The sequence below is a fragment of the Phoenix dactylifera genome, unplaced genomic scaffold, assembly GCF_009389715.1.
Source record: "Phoenix dactylifera cultivar Barhee BC4 unplaced genomic scaffold, palm_55x_up_171113_PBpolish2nd_filt_p 000007F, whole genome shotgun sequence".
In the NCBI taxonomy this organism is placed as follows: Eukaryota; Viridiplantae; Streptophyta; class Magnoliopsida; order Arecales; family Arecaceae; genus Phoenix; species Phoenix dactylifera.
Window position 1 is genome coordinate 2,279,401 of NW_024067666.1, and position 19,753 is coordinate 2,299,153.

At 36.7% G+C, this 19,753-nt stretch overlaps 1 protein-coding gene across 2 annotated transcripts; it reads left to right on the forward strand.

Annotated features, from left to right (window-relative positions):
* The first annotated feature begins 760 nt into the window (after positions 1–760).
* LOC103723894 (protease 2) lies at positions 761–17,888 on the forward strand. Of its 2 annotated transcripts, XM_008814976.4 has the most exons (10): positions 761–1,423; positions 4,347–4,569; positions 4,648–4,789; positions 4,877–5,074; positions 7,716–7,850; positions 11,620–11,748; positions 12,947–13,359; positions 13,598–13,814; positions 15,490–15,680; positions 16,834–17,888. In XM_008814976.4, exons 1-10 carry the CDS (start codon positions 865–867, stop codon positions 17,012–17,014), a joined length of 2,388 nt encoding a protein of 795 aa, XP_008813198.1. In that variant the 5' UTR covers positions 761–864; the 3' UTR covers positions 17,015–17,888. The 2 variants fall into 2 exon arrangements, with proteins under 2 accessions (XP_008813198.1, XP_038971658.1); XM_039115730.1 differs by lacking the exon at positions 11,620–11,748.
* The last annotated feature ends 1,865 nt before the right edge of the window (positions 17,889–19,753 follow it).

A 19,753-nucleotide genomic window follows, 5' to 3' on the forward strand; every position in this document is an offset into this window, starting at 1 on the left:
AAACCTATTTGGAGTACTCTCAGCGTGTACATGATCAAAGGCAGGCCTTCCTCTTTATTTTCATCTTCGGCATAATGCTAAAGGAAGAGGAACTAGCTTGAAGAGGAGAGCATGGAACTAGCTTGAAGAGGAGAGCATGGATTTCCCAAACAGACTCGAAGGAAAATCCAACAGGATTGAGTTAGATTTTTTCCGTTAGATAATGGATTACACAGCCTATTTAAATAAGATCCATATCAACCCAACCCCTCTCTAGCACAAATCTTATGAGAGAATAAAAAGAAAAATCTCAATATATTTATTTTTTTTATCTTGTAGTCCAATAGGCGGATAGCTGAAATTTAGGCTAAGATTAGGATGAGTCTTTATAAAAAAATAATTGAGCAGGCTAGGCTAATTAATAGTCCAGTTTCTATAAAAAATTTAGATCAATACTGCTGAATTTTTCAAACAAAACATAAGTTGTTTAAAGTTTAGTTCCCGATCCTGCTACACACTTATACCTAGCTCCATACATTGATAATGTAGTTATGTGCAGAAACAATATAATTGTATACAGAACTAGTATAATTGTATGCAATATAAATGTATGTCTGCATGAAAACTCCATATAAATACATGCAGGACTAGAAAATTAAATATTAGGAGGACCGGGTATAAAACGATAACAGCAATTTTAAGAGTAGTCCGTTCTTAGTTCTTACGGTCTTTTAGGGAGATAAATTGATGGTCACGCTGTGATCTTAAAATGGGGGTCCCACCTTCCCCTCTCACGCATGCACAAAGAAACGCACTCCGTGGAAGCCCAGGACTCCGACCCCTAAAACCCCGAGGCCTAAACCCTAAACGATCCGCTGTTCCCCGATGCCTCGCCTCCCAATCCTTGCCTCCCCGAAACCCCTCATTCCCCGCCTCCTCGCGGCGGCGCACGTCCGCTTCGCTCACCGGCGGGCCGCGAAGCCGCCGCCGCCCCCGCCGCCGCCCACCCCTCCTCGGCCGCCGCAGAAGCCCGTGCCCTTCACTGTCCATGGCGTCACCTGGCACGACCCCTACAGCTGGATGTCCAACCTCTCCGACAACGTCGCGATGCGCCACATGGACGTGTACATCGAGCAGGAGGAGAAGTACACGGAGGCCGTCATGGTCGCCGCCGGCGCCGACCGCCTACAGCGTAAGCTCCAGATAGAGATGGCCCCGAGAATGGCCTCCGATCTCTGCACTCCGCCCGTCCGGTGGGGCCCCTGGCTCTACTACCGCCGGGTGGAGGAGGGGAAGCCGTACCCGGTGCTGTGCCGGAGGTTGGCCAGCCTTCACGAGGAGTTCATCTCTTACAATGAGCCTTCGGCGGGGTTCGATTACAACTCCGGGAAAAGGATCGAGCAAAAGCTGCTCGATTATAATCAAGAAGCTGAGCGATTCGGAGGTAAAAATGTTGCCTTTTTCCCCTCTCCACCTATGCTCTGCTCTTCTTCTTTATGTCCATCATTATTTTTGCTAGCTGAAATATCTCTCTCTTTTCATTTCTTTTTACCTCTTACTTATTAGCTGTTTTTAGAGGAAATTCTATAATTCAACGAACAATAAAATTCGAAGCAGAAATAGAATGACTAAAAACGAAGAATTCTTTTAGTCAGACATTGTTGGGTAATTTAAGCAAGGTTGATATTCTAGTACTAAAATATTTCAGAGCATGTATATGACGTCTACAATGCTGATATACAGGATAACAGAGTTGAAATGGCATGGTTGACGTTCTGGGCTCGACTTTTTTTTTTTTTTTGCATATAACAGTACACTGTGCTTCTGAACTATGGTTAATTGCTTTGAAAGTTTTATTTGCCACTATATCATATAGCTAACATGGTGAAGTTCATTAAATTTTCTTTTCCCATGACAATTATACTCCACTGACACGAATTTTTTATGTGGAATTCTTCTCCTCTTTAGGAACACGGTATCTTCTTCCGTTTGTATATTTAACATGAGTCATTTTCCAATTCCATTTTTTGGGAATGTTATTAATGCTATTTTTTTCTTCAAATATCTTCAAGTTAGGGAGGCATGATACAGAATTATCAACCTGAATACCATAAGTTGCTACCTAATTAGATGCGCATGATACCAGAATTAGTAACCATTGGAGTCTTAGGGTGACTGTATTTGATGCTACAGTTTAATTCAATTGTATACATAGCTAAAATTATCTACCTTTATGCCATTTATTTTTTTGATCGCTTTGTCAATCATTCTGCACTTTTGCCTCTCTCTAGCATACATACTTGATGATTGCAAACCTTTTTGAATGATCTCAAAACTTCCATTTACTTATTATGAATCCCTTTCCTTATTTTCCTGATCATTATACACAAATATGTGCACATCCTTGTTAGGGCCGCTCCTAATTAAGACAGCCAAATGTAACCGTTCAATTAAAATGATGATACGTATCATTCAGCCTTTTTTGAATCTATGGAGCCATAACGGTGCTTTGCAGAAAGATATCAAGGTAAATAAAGAGTAGTGTGACAGATGAAGTTCAGAACCCTTAGTGTGCCATGCAACTGATCAAAACGTAATACTCCAGAGATGAGCAAATGATGTCTAAGAAAAATGATAATATATTTTGTCGCCCTCAATATGCTCCGTTACCTGAATTCTTCAGTTTAGCCTTAATCACCCGCACCCGACACTTGAACATAGACATCAGTATAATACTCAATTGCAGGTCACTTAGATATTGGAAGGGTTTGAAGCTTGGACATACACCCATACCCGACACACTTACCCTAGTCTATGTAACACAGCTCATATGATCTTTTAATAAACTAAATGAAGTTAGTATAAGTGGAATTAATTTATCAAGGTGGTAAATTAAATATCTCAAACTCTCAAAACTCTGAATGGATGCCCTTTTTCACACCACAAACTCTGAGGCAATAAATCTCTACTTCTCTAGGATGGTCAGAATATTAGATACATGCTTCTAAAGTAAAAGAAAATAAAGAGATATCTTGAATTTATTGTGATTAATATGGTGCTGTTGTTGAAATCAATTGAGTGGTTGGTAGAGAGGGCATTTCCAAGTTGCAGACTCTTACATAGATCTTTCTTTTTTTCTTTTATTTAAAACCAAAAGGTCTTAATGATCCTTCTTGACACAAGATTTGATAAGATGATAGCTGAATAGTGGCTTGAGACGTAGCTTTGGTTACTATTGTTTGCGTCAAAGACATGGATGATATGAAGGCTTTAACTTGTTTGGGAAATTTGATCATACCGTAGAACTTCTCATAACCGTGGCACAGAACTCTATAAATTAACTGAATCCTGACAAAGTAGTTGACTGTCTGCAGTGAACCATTGTTAGAATTTAGAATACAATGGTTTAGCTTGCAACCTGAAATTGATGAGGGTATAGACGATTTGGTTAACTGGTGGAGATTGGCAATGGATGAGCTATGCTCTCACAAAATGCTTAAGAGAGCTCATATACCATGTTACTTGGAGAGCTTACAATCGTGAGAGGAATTTGATGATTCATTTCACTTAGGAAGATTGGTGATCAGATGATCCGTTAGCCTGGCAAATGCCTAGGAAGAGCTCATACACGATTCTACATGAGAGCAAAAGCTGAAGAGATGTGTAAGTGCATGTGACCCACTATGGTGGGCACTGGTCAATATCCTTATACATGTCAATATAAAGTGGTATGATCTCCACTATGGTAAGCATAAATGAACAGAAAGAGTGAATAATTTGTGTATAATTTTTATGATACAACATGTATACACCAAAGCTTCCATTTGTAAATTTTTGCAGTATCTTTTTATTGGCTGTCTAAGCAAGCAACTACCTTGGTGGTTGACCTTCTTGACATATAACTGGATCACTTTCAATTAGAGCTGTTGCTAGTCTTAGTCTTGTTTCATGTAACCTCTACAATAATTTTATGTTGCTCATATGCCTATTGTGCAAACACTCATTTTTTTTTTGCATATTTTACATTTATTTTGGCGTGACCATCCATTGAGTCAGCTAGTAGACTATCACATCCCGTTGCATAGTGATATTTGGTTAAAGATTGTATTATAAATTTTCAGGTGCCTCATGTTGTCATTTCGTTGTCCTTATCTTTTATTAGTCACAAGGCCTTGCTATGTGAGACATGAGTTTTCTTGTTTGTTAGTATTGCTTTATACACATTCGGTATTTTTGTTTGGCCAACATACATAGCATAACTAAGTTGCTAAGCTAGCCATTTTATGAAGCATAGCATTTATTATTTCAAGAATATGCCTGTCAAGAAAGTACATATGTTATACCTTTTTTGTTTGTTCAATTAACAGGTTACTCTTATGAAGAATTATCTGAAGTGTCCCCAGACCATCGTTTTCTTGCATATACTATGTATGACAAAGATAAAGACTCCTTCACCTTATCTGTTAGGGATTTGACTACGGGTTCACTTTGTGACAAACCTCGAGCTGATCGAGTAGCAAATTTGTCATGGGCAATGAATGGCAAGGCATTGCTTTACACGGTCACAAACAATGAGAAAAGACCGTACCGGTTAGTACATTAATGTTTTAAAATTCTTGCAAATTGCTTTCTTTTTCCGTGCTGTAATTGAATGTTTCTTTTCCTTAGGATCTTTTGTAGCATTCTTGGATCTGGTAAGGATGATGTTCTCATTCTGGAAGAACCTGGTGAGGATGTATATGTAAACATTAGAAATACCAAGGACTTTCAGTTTGTAACTGTAAATACCTTTTCTACTACTTATTCAAAGGTATCACCCAAAACAAACACTCTAATGCATTAATTTCACTATCAAAATTTCCTGGTCCCATCAAGTTTCTTTTCCCTTTTTTTGTAGGTATACTTGATAAATGCAGCTGATCCCTTGTCTGGTATGACACTAGTCTGGGAATGTGAACCTCATGTTCATTGTGTTATTGAGCATCATCGAGGATGCATATATTTATTTACAAATGCTGCAAGAGGAGGCGTACCCGTTGATTCACATTATCTGCTCCGTCGTGTTGCTGAAGCTTCTGGTTCAAAGAATTGGGAGGTTCGCAAGATGCATGTGTTCATTTAGACCGCCATTGACAATATTTAAGGCCATTCAAATGGATTTTATACAAATAACATACCCTCACAATGTAGGGAGCATAAGAAAAAAAACAATGTTAAATTTCAAAAATAACATCGAAATAAAATAATAATTAGAAATAAGTGTTCAGCTATTGATGTATAAAATATTATTTAATAAAAGTAAAAAAATTGACATAACAACAAAAATACTAACTATTCTAATTATATGAAAGCTTTGAATATATAAGCCTATAGCATATCTTTTCTTCAAGAAAAAAGCCAATATGTGCTATTTGTTGAGATATGATAAAAAATAAAATAGTTAATAAGTATAATATCATAATTAAAAAGATCCAAGATGCTAATTAAAGGGCAACAAAATCAATAAATTACTTAAATACATTTAATAAAATTAAAATAAAATGGAAGAAAACATAGAAAAAAAATAGATAACAAAAAATAAGTTCCAAATCTGACCTCGATCTGACTTGACTTAAACCAATCCCAAATTACGTTCAAACAGGAATGAGGTGTAGGTTGATGTCAGAGGAATGCTGAATTAGAACCTTTCCTTTTTCAAGTGGTAGCAGTTTGGCGAAAAAGATATTAAACTGGCAAACAGACAGTGTTCTCAAGCTCTAGTGTGTTTCACATAGACCCTGAGTGATACGCTTCCTATCCCTCTTTAGAGGACGCAAGGAAATAAATTACCCAAGACAATCAAAATTGTAGGGAACAGAATGATAAGAGAGAATAGTATATGCAAATAACAAAAGAAATAATTTTCAAGATAAAGACTGCATTTAAGTAATTAACCTAAAAACCTAGAATTATAAGCAGTCGGATTGCTAAATACTTAAATTTGTAAGTTTTTTTAGTATTCACGACTCATGCTAGCCAGGTTTCGCTCATGTTTTGACCTAGCTATAACTCGAGATACTATGAGGAGTATGTATATACCATAATGTATCATCCTCCTAGCAGGTGTCGTATTCATGATGGAGTTCAATAATTTATTTAGTTTTACTAACTTGGCCTTATGCTTTCTCTAGTTCTATTTGGTATAACATATCTGATTTTGTTAGATGATTCATGATCTGCAAACATTGGCAAATTAATTTCTTATTTGGAATCATAGTCATGACTTTATGAAATGTAGAAGAAGCCAGGCTTTTCCTTTCCTTTTTCTTTTTTTCATAATTTATGCTACTTTCATATGCACATTTTCCTGTTACTTTATTGTGTATACATTCTTTTGGTCTACAAGAAAGTTTTACCTATGAGTAACAGATTTATAATCTTTTCATTTTCCTTAATTTTTGTTTTATGACTGTTTTCCTACTATATTCTTTCTCTCCTTCTCTAATTATTGTATAATCTAAAATCTTTTTGGCTGAGACTCAGATTTTGTTATTTATTTCTATATGTTTTGGATCATCAAGAGTGCTTTAAACCTAATTGATCTTCATATATGTTAGCTACTGTGGTGAGTTTTACTTATTTGTGGAGTAGAAAACTATGGAGTGTTACCCTTACATGGATCAAGTTTTTATTGTCTATTTACATGTCTTGTGGGTGAGGTTGTCTTCAATAAGGTGTCCTACTGATTGGCTTTTGTTAGCTATTCTTTCAACTATGATAGGATCTGTGATGTTGTTGCAATAACTGGCTTCCTGTGTTAAGGTCTTGTGAGGGCTTATCAACTGCAACTTAGCTGAAAGCTGACACAAATTTAATTGGATAAAGTGTCAGTGATTTGGTTTAGAATATGTTAGCTGCAGATTTGTTGGTTCTACCATCAAATTTCAGTTCGACTATCAAGTACAAAACAACTCCTATATGTAGCATATGTGCATTCATCATGTCAGATGACCTATGTGCATTTGTTTCTCTTCATATCTGCCTATTACTCTATTGATGCCTGTTAGGCTGCCTTGGATAAGACTTGTTATTTATGCAGTCAATTTCTCATTGAGGAACTCTTATTGTTACTGAAATATGGATGTGATATTTTTTATTGAAAGCAAAATAGACTGACTGTATTCGATTATCTGAGAAACAAAGTCTGCTACCTTCTGCAGACAAACATGATTCTGTCAGCTATTAAGAGGCTATCTTCATTTAATAATATTCAATAGAGCACGAAGCTGCATTTTACTTCCACATCTAGTTTATAACTTGATCTAACAAAATACAAGCTTTCAGAATATCTATCTGGCCAGGTTATTTCATATCAGACTTTAACCATAGAAGCTTATAAATCTTCTTCTTCTTCAGTAATTTGTTCATTTTGTTCAATGTCTTAATAACAGAGGCATCTAATTGGCTGTCAAGCAATATAACTTGTATAAGTAATATATGTGGCATTGGAGAGAGGCTTCTTTATTGCTTCACTGTAACCTTTATTTTAAACTTTGGGAAATCAATTGTCATGCCTGATCTGTATTTTCATGTCTTTTAGATCTTGTTTTGATTCAACATGAATTTCTGATAATAGATCTCGCGCAACTCCTTTTTATATTAGTTTTTCTTTTTTAAAAGAAAATTCCATGTTTTATCATTTTGGAACTTGTTTTACTTTCGACTCACATATCTTTGTGGTTCTTTTGTGTGTTCAGAGTATACTTCTCGAGGATCCAGGTACTACCATAGAGGATGTCGATTTTTGTGACACCCATATGGTGCTTATTCTAAAGGAGGGCAAAACATTCAGAATTTGCTCCATTCCGCTACCTTTGCCTATGGATGGTAAAGTAAGCTATTCTTACTATGGTTCTTATAATTTTTTAGTGTGCATATTTGGCTAGCTCAGAGACCCATTCTTCTATTTTTCATTTTATCGATCTTTTAAAATATGTCGGCAGTGGAATAATATTGGTTAAATATAAGTTTGTTAATTCTCAAAGATCATATCTGTCATGTGAGATGTCTAATCATACATTTCAAATGGAACTTGGGTTGTTGAACTTGATCTCTTCTTCATGTGCCATGGCTCATGGGGCAGTTATTAATTCATCTGTTTAATATATTGCCACAAGGCACATGTTATATAATTTACAGAATCATAAGATACGCCTGTCTGGAAGCCAAGAGAAAAAAAGATGATATTTCTAATTTTATGTTTGTTTATATTGATTTCCTCTTTTTACCAAAAATACTGATGCGATCTGATCCAACAGTTACAATAAATTTGACTGGAGGACATCATGAATTCATTGTAACAGGACTGAAGTTCCTACCTTTAGAATCAAGGGCTGATGGATCATTTAGAAGACTTACAAATGTTAAAAACATCACCCACAACTTCTATTGGAATTTCGTGCTTTGTTCTGACTTGCACTACATAATCTTCTACTTAAATGAATAGCTGTTCTTAAATGCTAATGTTTCCAATTGTGATGCTGTTAGCTTGTAGCATCTTGTCCTGGTTCTTCCAATGCCATTCGCCACCTGAACTTTTTGGATTTGTTGCTATGTAAGTGATTTTATGTAGATTATAAATAAAGCATGTGTCAAAGAGATATTTTGTATATGTGTTCAAGATTAGAATTGAACCATACCTGGATTTGAGATGACACTCGTATAATCCTACATTCTCTAACATTGGCAGTTGGGTAGGTCATTCTTCTTGTGGGTTCAAATTTTTTGGTACTTGTTACAATAATGATGTGAATTATATGATTAATGTGATAGATGTCAAATATGTAAGTCGGGCATGTCAAGTTTACAAAATGCACACCTGGAGACGTGTGTACATGTGCGCATGGGGCAGGGCTGTTGTTTGCCTATTGGCATATGCATGTATGCATGTATATGTGCAATATTGTGTTGAACCAAATTAATTATTTATATAAAATTATTGCCTTATTTTCATATTATAGGACTCAAACATCGTGAAACAAACACTACTACACACTTGGGATTAGGGGTGTGCAAAAACCGGCCAAGTCACGGACTCAACCCGAATTGGTCTCTTCGGTTTGTTTATATTGTTTTTTTTAAATTCGATCTGATGTAGGTTTGAGAAAGGCTTATCGGAAAATTTGGTTCAATTTCAGTTTAAGTTTTTCAAAAAATTGATTCAAACCGACCTAACCAACCCATATGTATATATAAATATATATTCAAACCAACTCGATCTGACCTGACCCATATGTATATATGTAAATATATATATTCAAACCGACCCGAACCATATGTCTGTATATATATTTCAATTTTTTTCTTGTATTTTTTCTTATGTAAATGGAACTTGTATGTTTAAACTTAGACCAGCCCATGTAGCCCAGCCCATTGAACATCAACCCTATATGGTATGGAATTTCTATGTTTAGACTTAGCCCAGTCCATTTAGCCCAACCCATTGAACGTCAACCTAATAAACAAAACTGAACCGAACTGAATTTGTTTCAAGCGGTTCTTGTAGGTAGTCGGTTCGGTTTCAGGTTCGATTTTAGAAAACCAATTTAAATCAGTTTGGTTTCGGGTTTATCTTCAAACCACCTGACCTGGTCCATGCAGACCCCTACTCTGGGATGTGAAATGGCTTTTCCAAGAGCGTAGGTTGCTACTCTATTTACTGCAGCACACTTACAGCACTTTTCCTACATAATTAAGTGCATATTTGAGCTTATCCATTTTGAGCATCTCTTTTCTTTTTCTCCTGTTCATCTTTTTTTATTTAGTTTTCTTTTTGTTTTCAGTTGTTAGTTGCCTGACAAATCATGTACATATGGGCATGTTTTCAGCACAACATTCTTGGATATGTGGTTATTTGGTTCCTTCTGGAATTTTATGTTATTACACCATTATACCATTCGGTGACTTAATTGTCATGGTGTTTTCTGATCTTAGCTTTTTGACATGGATAATGCTTTAAAATAATTTGATCATGTTTTCTTTATAGACTGCTGTTGATCTGTCTTACTAATTTTGTTCCATCTATATTTTTAGCTGGTTCCGCTATTGCTTGGGTATCTGATTTGAGCACATAGCAGAACATGACCTCTGCTAACCAGATAAGAAAATGGTGACATGTAACAAAGGCCAAAATGAGAGGTAACCCAACGGTTGCCCACTATTAAAACACACAGACTTAGTTCCCTTTCTTGAATCACAAGGAGCCTGAAACATATTTTTACTGAACCCACTAAAGACCCAAGCTAAAGAGACTTGGCGACTGAACAAGGTCTTGACCACCGTCTCCTGAAATGGTAGCAGAAACATACCGGTCGCCACTGACGAATCAAGGTGGTCCAACTGGTATAACCAGGCTGGGAGAGCAGTTTGATTAAATGTCATGTCAGTGGGAATTTGCGGCAGAACCTTCATACACCAGTCATGAGGCAGCCCTATTAAAACATGTTTAAAGCCGTTCGGAATAGCGAATATGCACAGTTTACCTGCTCCCTCCTGTGTCAAGCCTAACTGTCCCAAGGGGAACTGAGTAGAAATCAGTTCACCCAAGTTTGGATCACCCTCATTTAACATACCGAGGCAGCATCACAGGCTAAGCTCCCTCGGTTGCAGCTTGAGGAAAACCTCGTACAGCAAGGTGTCTAAGAATGCTCACTTTCTTCTCTGCCACTTGCAGTTTCGGGTGGTCAACACCCTCTACATAAATAGTGTATGGACTTGCGAATACATGGAAAAGGGGATTCATAGAGGAAAGGATTACTTTCGTCCAAATGGTGAAACCACTTGGTCATAGCTAACACTCTTTTGTCAGAACCTGGGTACTGGGTCCTGATGATACAAGTTATGACAGCGCACAAGAAACTACCACAAGGCAATAGCATATAGCTCCCATTGGCACCTGCCAAAGGGGACCTGGCCTGCAAGGACACCACACCTTCAAGATGCTGTGCCAGCTGACCAAAGATGTAACACCTTCAAGACCCCTCATTGTGTTGAAGCTGGATGTCATCCTGTAGCAGAAGCCAATCTGCTACTGCTAGGCTTTACTGAAATCTCGTAGTATGGTGGGAAAGATCACCAGATGCAGTAAAGTCCTTGATACAATGCTTGCAAGATAGCTCCTGGTGGGGACCTACTTCTGCATTCTTTTGAGCAGCCAATACCTAATCTATTAGAAAGCCTTCTCAGTGTTTTGTGATGTAAGCTACTTTATCTGAATAATAGATTAATAATCTGGTCATATATATAGATTGTTACAGGATATCTAATGCATATTGGTAATATATTAAATCAAATTTTAACTTATTCATATAATGAGTAATTCCAGAAGAGGCTTCTTTGGGAAGTAAAAATCTTCACTGTATAAAGCCTTTTGAGGTGATAATCTATGAATTTAAGCAGTGAGTAATGAATTGTATTGGAGGATTCAAGCTTTTTTCATTGCTTATTTTTCCTGTTTATCATCTTTTACTCTCCTTTCAGTTAAATTGGTGGCCAACTTTTTTTTTTCTTTTTCTATTTTCCCAGGTGGTACCGTACTATTACATGCTTAATAACTACTAGCACTAATATTTCAGTGACTCAATCTGGCATTCTTGCTGGCAGGAACCAGTGCATCTAGCAGCCCTTTGTCCATGCTACTTACCTCTTCCAAAGCATGTCTGTCAGATCTCACCTGGACCCAATTATGACTACTATTCGTCAACAATGCGATTCATAATATCCTCACCTGTGGTATGAAGATTATTCATATCTATGATCTGAGATTTTGTGCTACTAACAACCACAAAATAAATAAATAAATCTTCATGATGATACCATGTGAAATCTGCAGCTTGGATTTTCCCTTTCTGAAATATCTGTTGCATTAACATGCCAGTACCTTTATAGAACAATCATTCTATGTTTCATGAATTTAGTTATTGCATCTTTTCATATAGATACTCTCTTACACACTTTCTTTAACTAGCCATCGGCAAGTGAAATGCATGTGAAAGAGAAGAAATATGGAGTGGACCAAGATGGGCTTGGTAGAAGAGGATTAGATGGGCAGGGCTTGGAGAAGTAGATACCAGTTTTAAAAAGGCTAGAACACCATGCATGGAGTTCGGTTCCTGGAGTTGAACTTCTCTCTTTTCTTGAAAACAAAAACTTGAAGAAGAACTCCAGCTCATGTTGAAACTCTAGAAGTCCGGCTACAAAAGGACATGCTGCCACAAACCAAGAAGTCCAGACCTGTAGACTTCTCTCATCGAAATAGTAGAGATGTATTAACCAGTAAATAATGTTGTTTTATACTTAATTGGATTGTGTGTTTCTTTGAGTAACTATGCTGTGATGTCATAATAGACATGTTTAGAAATTAGCTTCTCTGATTGTCATGTTTGATTTTTTGAGATCTTGCATTTTGCTCATATTTTTGTTGGACCTCAAAGGCTTGAGACTTATATCTTTCTTTATAAAGCTGTGATGTTAGAAATCAATACATTTAGCTTCCTTTCTATGCCCTAAAGGAAGGCTTTGGCCAGTCACAAATAGGAAAAAATGGGGGAGTATGTTGAAACTGGTTTTCTTTGTACATCAACTTCTATCATATATTGAAATGTTCTTGTGCCCTCAAACATACCAGGAGATGTTCCGGTGGCCTTGACCTGCTTATTCTGTTGCATGAAACACCAGCTTGATCTGTTAGCTTGGTAGCACCAAATTCTGGTTTCCCTACTTTAGATCAAATTCCTGTGCTATTTTTTTCCCTTCTCAGTTTTCAAGGTACTCACTCAGCACAAGATTTTGCACGTTATAGGTGGTTGCTTTTCATGACGCAAGATTTTTTTTTGCATGCAGCTTAAATGCCAGTATACTTTATTAGCAATATGAAATGCATGTTTATTTTATTTGGTAGTTCATTGTAATTTGTAAAAAAAAATTGCAGATGCCTGATGCTGTTGTTGATTATAACTTATCAGACGGGAAGTGGTGCATAGTACAGCAACAGAACATGCTGCATGAGCGAACAAGAACATTATACGGCACTGCTTCTGCTGCCAACAATATAAACAAATCTTCGTTTTCACAGAGCTTTGGCACCAGACATGAAGTCGATGGTCTGGATAATATGTGGAATGAGCTTTCTGAGTTTTATGCTTGTGAATACTATGACGTTTCTTCAAATGATGGAGTTTTGGTCCCCTTGACTATTGTATACTCAAGAAAGCACAAGCAAGAAGGCAATCCAGGTTTACTTCATGGGCATGGCGCGTATGGTGAACTACTAGACAAGCGTTGGCGAAGTGAGTTAAAAAGCCTTCTTGACCGGGGTTGGATCATTGCATATGCTGATGTCAGGTTTGTTTGCCTATACACCCATCTGAAATTCTTTTTGCTCTATCTGTTCTTAGTTGCTCTATGTGCTATAACATTATTCTATGTATGCTAAAGACATGAGGAAGTCATGTTTGCATGGTGACTACAACTAGGTGTCCAAGTTTTTCGGCATTGTTATTTAAAACTAGGTCCAAATTTTAAACTAGTATATTAGATATTCTGTTAAATGATGTTCATGGATTAAATCATGTGGTCACAGAGGTGGTGGTGGAGGTGGTAAGAAGTGGCACCATGATGGCAGACGTACTAAAAAGCAAAACTCAATCAATGATTTTGTTTCATGTGCTGAGTTTCTAGTTAACCAAGGTATTGTGAAAGAAAATAAACTTGCTGCTTGGGGATATAGTGCTGGTGGGCTTCTGGTTGCTTCAGCAATTAATACTCGTCCAGATTTATTCCGAGCTGCAGTTTTAAAGGTATGCATCCTGTCACATCCGGAAATCCATCTCAGTTTGTTCACTTGAAATGTATGCTTAGCCTTTATGATTGTCCAGAATTTGGTTCAAAAGAATTCATGATCTTTAACGATGTTATTTGATAGTCTTTCGCTGGATAATTTGCTGGAAACTGTCATCAAGAAGTTTGGGAAGGGTGGAATGCATGTCTGCATATTTCTGGTCGCTTAATGAAAGAAGCTAATTTTTGGTTTGTGAGGGTACTCCATTTTCACATGTCATATTGTGGAGTATGTTTCCTGTTTGATTTTCTTTCTTTTGTATATTATCCTAAGGATTCAATGGGATTGACTGACCCCAACCATAATCTTCACTCTTGGTTGGCAATTCCTTAAAATATGATGATTAGATAAGATAAATCCAATCATTGTTAGGGGCTCTCCCTTTTTTCTTGTAGACTTGTGATGCTGACTTCTCTCATTCTTTAACATTGTTGTAACTTTTGATAATTAAATTTTTACCCATTCATCCTTCAAACTGGACATCAAACCTAGCCCCTGCCATGCAGCCTCAGGTCATTCCACCCTTTGGCCTTGCCTGAGTTGACTTCCCTATCCTCCGCCCGCCCTTCTTCACCCATCAAAGAATAAGTGAAACAAGGTTTTTTCTTTCAGTCAGTGAATGATTTCCATTGAAGCTGAGTTTTCATCCAATTTTTTTTTTCTTGCCCTTATTTTAAGTATATCCCCCCCACCCCAAAAACAGAAAGTCTATTACAGATTAGAGCTGAGGCTTACAATGTTATCTGCAATTGGACCATCCAAGTTTTTTAAGTGGTAAAAATATAGGCATTGAGCTCTCAGCTTTACACATTCTTTTTCCAAAAAAAATTCCTTTGCAGTGGTAAGAAGAGACTAAGTGGGGCAGTGAGATTCTTCTGGACATATGTATGCATATGTAAAAAAGTTTCTGCATATATGCCCATGTAGATGACTGTGTTTGTACGTTAAATTGCTGCATGCATGCTTTTAATTTTTATGACTTAGTTGAGTTTTATTTCAAATTCATGATTTAAATTAGATCTCAAAGCATGCGTCTAGTCAAGTCATGAACAGTTTATCTTCTAGACATTCAATTCAATGCATTAAATTAAGTATTTTGAAAAACAAAGTGCTACAAATTGCATATGTTAGTGAAGTTTGATCTGATGCTTTTCCTTAGAGGTGCCCTAAGTGCATGGACACCTATGGACAGATCGCAGTATTTAGCAATGAAATCTCGCATTGCTGGTGGATCAGTGTCTTCAAGAGCATATGGTTACTGATATCTTGAGCCACTTTGGCTGCTATAGAGTTTTGGCTATACTAAACTGTACTAATTAACTCTTGCTGCTTTGCCTGATATGCAGCATGAACTTGTTGCAGCTTAGTCACATGGATTTGTATTTATAGTATGGCATTGCCAACCACAGCCAAAAAATTTTAGAGCCACTGAAAACATCCTGAATTAGTAAAGTAAATCTATTTTTACATTCTTTGTGTATCTGTGGAGGCCCCTTGACAAAGCTGCATAACATTACGTTTTTGATGCATATCAGGTGTCAATATGGTATGACAGCACATACATACTTTTTTCTGGTATCTTTGATCCCATTTTTGTATATATTTCTGTAACTTTATTACGTAATTTTCCTCAGGTGCCCTTTTTAGATGTCTGCAACACACTTCTTTACCCAATTTTACCTCTCACTCCTGTTGATTATGAAGAGTTTGGCTATCCTGTGGAGCTTGAGGATTTTCTCGCCATCAAGAAGTATTCACCTTATGATAATATTCAGAAGGATGTCCTTTACCCATCTGTATTGGTGACATCATCTTTCATTACAAGGCAAGTTTCATCTGAAATCTGTATTAGAGTATTTCAGTTATTGTTTAAAACAAGATTAATATGCTTCTTTTCACCATCCATCGGTATAAAAACTTCATTTCACGAATCATAGGTTCAACTGTTCAAGTTTATTCTAAAATAAACTTTGTAGTTTATTGTCATATGTTTAGGTAATATACTTTTATAAGGTGGTTTATGTCAGAAACAACATTATTAAATGTGGCTGCCTTGCATCATATGGAGTATTGCCTTGATTGGTCAAGTGCCCTTTAATACAGGAATGGTACAACGTGGTTCCTAGGTGTATATTTTCTTCAAAAACTGCACTTTAGATTTGTTATAGGCATTAAATAGATAAAGGAAGTATTGGAACCAGCAATCTTTAGTTCAATTAGTACTTGTACAAGATTGTATAAGAATTATGTTTTACATGATTCTTCTATATCTTTGTTTACTACTTTGTTATTATGTCAATGCCTAGAAGAGTACGCGAATACTAATGGATCTTTGAACAAAGTGATCAAATTTATTGATTATAATAGCCGATTACATTTAATAATATTTTTTGTATTTCTTAATAATGCTTGTAATTCATGGCTTAGATGTGATATTTGCAACTTAAAATTCCATGTTTTGAGGCCATCCTACCCTAAAAACATTTTCATTGTTCTAACTTGTTAGAGGTTATTTGCCATTATATAATTTGGGCTACAGTAATTCCGGTAGAATTTGAGTGTATTTCCCATCAGTGCAATATACATGGCGGGCATAACCAGTAGAATTTGAGTATAAGTCGTATTGGTAGAATTTCAATTTGGATGATCTGTCATATATTTTGTCGGCATGGCTGCAGACAAACCTGCATAGTTATACTAACTAAACTAAATACTTCCAAATCAGTTGTAGAAATGATGATAGTTATGGTGCATATATTATGCAATATCTCTATTTTTTGCATTTTGTTTTATACTGTTCCTCCTTTGTATCTGTTAAAAAGTAGCAGCTTGACTTTTAGCATCTATTTTCTTTGTATCCGAATGATAAAATTACTTCCCTCTGAATGTTAAGTGTTGTCAAATCAGTTGCTGTGCGCAAATAGACTCATGTACATGCACACTCTCAAACAAAAGAAATTTATTCTTTAATATGGTAGGTTTGGCTTGTGGGAAGCTGCTAAATGGGTTGCGAAGGTACGTGATCACACCATATATGACCCACAACATCCGATACTGCTCAATTTAACAACAGATATAGTCGAGGAAAACAAGTATTTACAGTCCAAAGAATTGGCATTGGAGACTGCTTTTCTTATCAAAATGGTATCAGATAGCTAAAATTTGAGCCATCATATGCATCTCGTAGCTAAAAGTTGGGCCATCCGGTGCATCTCTTGAGAGCTGGAACTTTCCAAGCATATGGGACAGTGATGTTTTATGAAAAAGTCATCCTTTGAAGGGTATCATATTGCAATCACAAATAAAGGGTGCTTCTGCCAGTAAGTTATGTTTATCAATGGCTTGACTTTGGTGCTCCATTCAGCCCAAAATTGTTATCAAATAGATCAGAATTTGTTTATCTACTTATGATTCGATCTGGAAGTTGCTTTTGCAAGACTCTGGAAAGTTTCCTTCCATTATGAAGGTAATTGGTTCATCGTTGTCATCACCACCAAACCCTTTTCTTATCATATGTGACTAAATTGGGTTAGTCCAATGAAGGCAATTGGCTCTCTCTGCAGCAAATGTTGAAATGGATGTGAGAAGTCAACTGAACCTGCATCATTTGTTTATTTATAAACAGTAGTGACAAAGCATTTTTTTGCAAAAACAACAAAGTTGCCCAGTGATGCTGTTTCTCATGTACAATCTTAATAAGGTTATTCTCTTGAAGTATGGCAGCATGCATTTTTCTGTAGTTTATAGAGGGCTGACCCAGGTTTTTTATGTAAAATATATGTAATGTATACTCGGCCTTTGATGTTTTAATTGAAGAAAGAAAACATCAATAGGTTATTGAATAATAATTTGTGGTCAAATGTCTATACGGTTTGTGCGGCTGTTGTATCTCTAATTTTGTTTTGTTTGTTTCGTTGTCCATGCCTTGATAGGTCAACGTAATTGCCATCCATGGTGCTGGTTGTACAGTTACAAAACTTGTGATTTGAAGACACTCGTTCCTCATTATGAAATTTCTTCAGGACTTGATCAACTGTCCTTTTTTTTCTTTTTCTTTTCCATGGACTGCTGGTGTGGCTTGTCGCAGCTGTGATGATGATGGGGATGGCCAATTACTAGACCTTTTTATTGTCCAATCTTACCTTGTATTTTTGCCCACCCACACAACTTGTTCGTTGTCGATTCATTATTTTTATAAAGCTCGCATGCATTGTCAAAAGGCACAACACAAAGTTTATTTTTCAAGGGCACCAAAGTCATCAGCAAGTGGCTGCACCTTTCTATCCCCCTCTTGTCAAAGGGTTACTTTCTTACTTTCATATAATGCCACAACTTCTATCACTGTACCAATTCCTCCTGTTTGGAAGTACTTCTGTATGGATGCAACATGTCATCATTTCACCTTGAATGAGAGGGAGTTGACAAGTGGATCATGACAGGTTTGTTTGGCCAAACCAAGTCCCACTTCCCATTCACCAGACCACAGGTGAACAAATCCATGGAGGGCAGTGGAAAATTTTGGAAGCGCCAGGAAACTAGATGGTGGGATTTCTGAATGCATGGGGAACAACAGGGTAATTAGATATGACATGTAATACCAGTGAAGCAGAAACTCCACCACATCACTGCTAACCTCCACTGCATGCCCATAATTAGTTCTCCCACCTTTGTTTCTTGGTGCAGATTACATGGTCGGAAAAGCCATCCTATTTTCACCAATAAAAAAGGAACTCCTATTATTTAGCTAAATATCAAGTATTTGTACTACTTTTGATTTTAATTCTTGCTGATGCGAGAGTCCTTTTGACTTTGATTCTAAGCAACAAAGACATGATGCATCAATAACAAACCAACCAGCATAGGTTTCTAACACATAATACTTCATCATCTCTTGCTGCATACTGTTTGGATATCTGTATTTCTAACAAATTAGCCATCAGTGATTTCTCAAGTGAAGGACCTCTTACCTGCGGTAACTTTTTGTCCAACATATATCTTGACCCAACAGAAAAATAAAAACAAAAAAACCAAAGGCCCAATCAGAAAAGGAGATTCCAATATCTGCTCTGGTATCATGAAGAGGGTGAAGAGAATGGCGGACTTGAAGAGACTGAAGAAAAAGAAATGATGCATCGATGCTGCACTTCACTTCCCCTGCTGGGGGGCCCCAAAAAAAAAGCGAGTTGCCTTCCAGTGGTGTAATGGTTTTGCATTCAATGTTAGCAACTGCAATCTATCACCAGGATTATGCACAACCACCATGTGGTGCATCTGCTGGTTGGCCCTGCAAAGTCTTATTTTATTTCAAAAGGGAAACTAAAAGCAAGCTTTGCGATCCTGCCTCTTTCTGTTTCTTGTCATTATCACTAGAGTTTGAAATAAGTAAAAAAATTCTGCTAGAAAAGTGAATCTCATAGTCATGTATAAGCACGAACCGCACCAATTTAGACCCAAGGGCCATGACCTTTGAAGGTATCAACCAAATAGATAATTCAAAAAATTTCACAAGTTTTCCTTATGATAAACAATATACAGGAAATTACCTTCTAATATCACAATCTTCTACAACATTTCCCAGCCATTTTAGGGAATAAAACTTAGGCACAGGCTAACGGACAAACTAACTTGAGCATAGCTCTCAAGATTTTAGCCTCATAATGTCACTGGGCAAAAGAACAAGTGATTGTGAATATAGTACAAAAACAAGAAATTGGATAAACAAGCAAACACGATATTGCCTCAATCATGTAAATGGATATTGATAGGCCTGGATTGCCGGCAATCTCTTATTGAATTCAAGTGAAGCTTGAATGCTCTGACTTAAAGGATGAAAAAAAAGAGGAGTTTACATGCAACCAGATGTTGGATAACCACTTGTTAGAATGTATCATATACCTT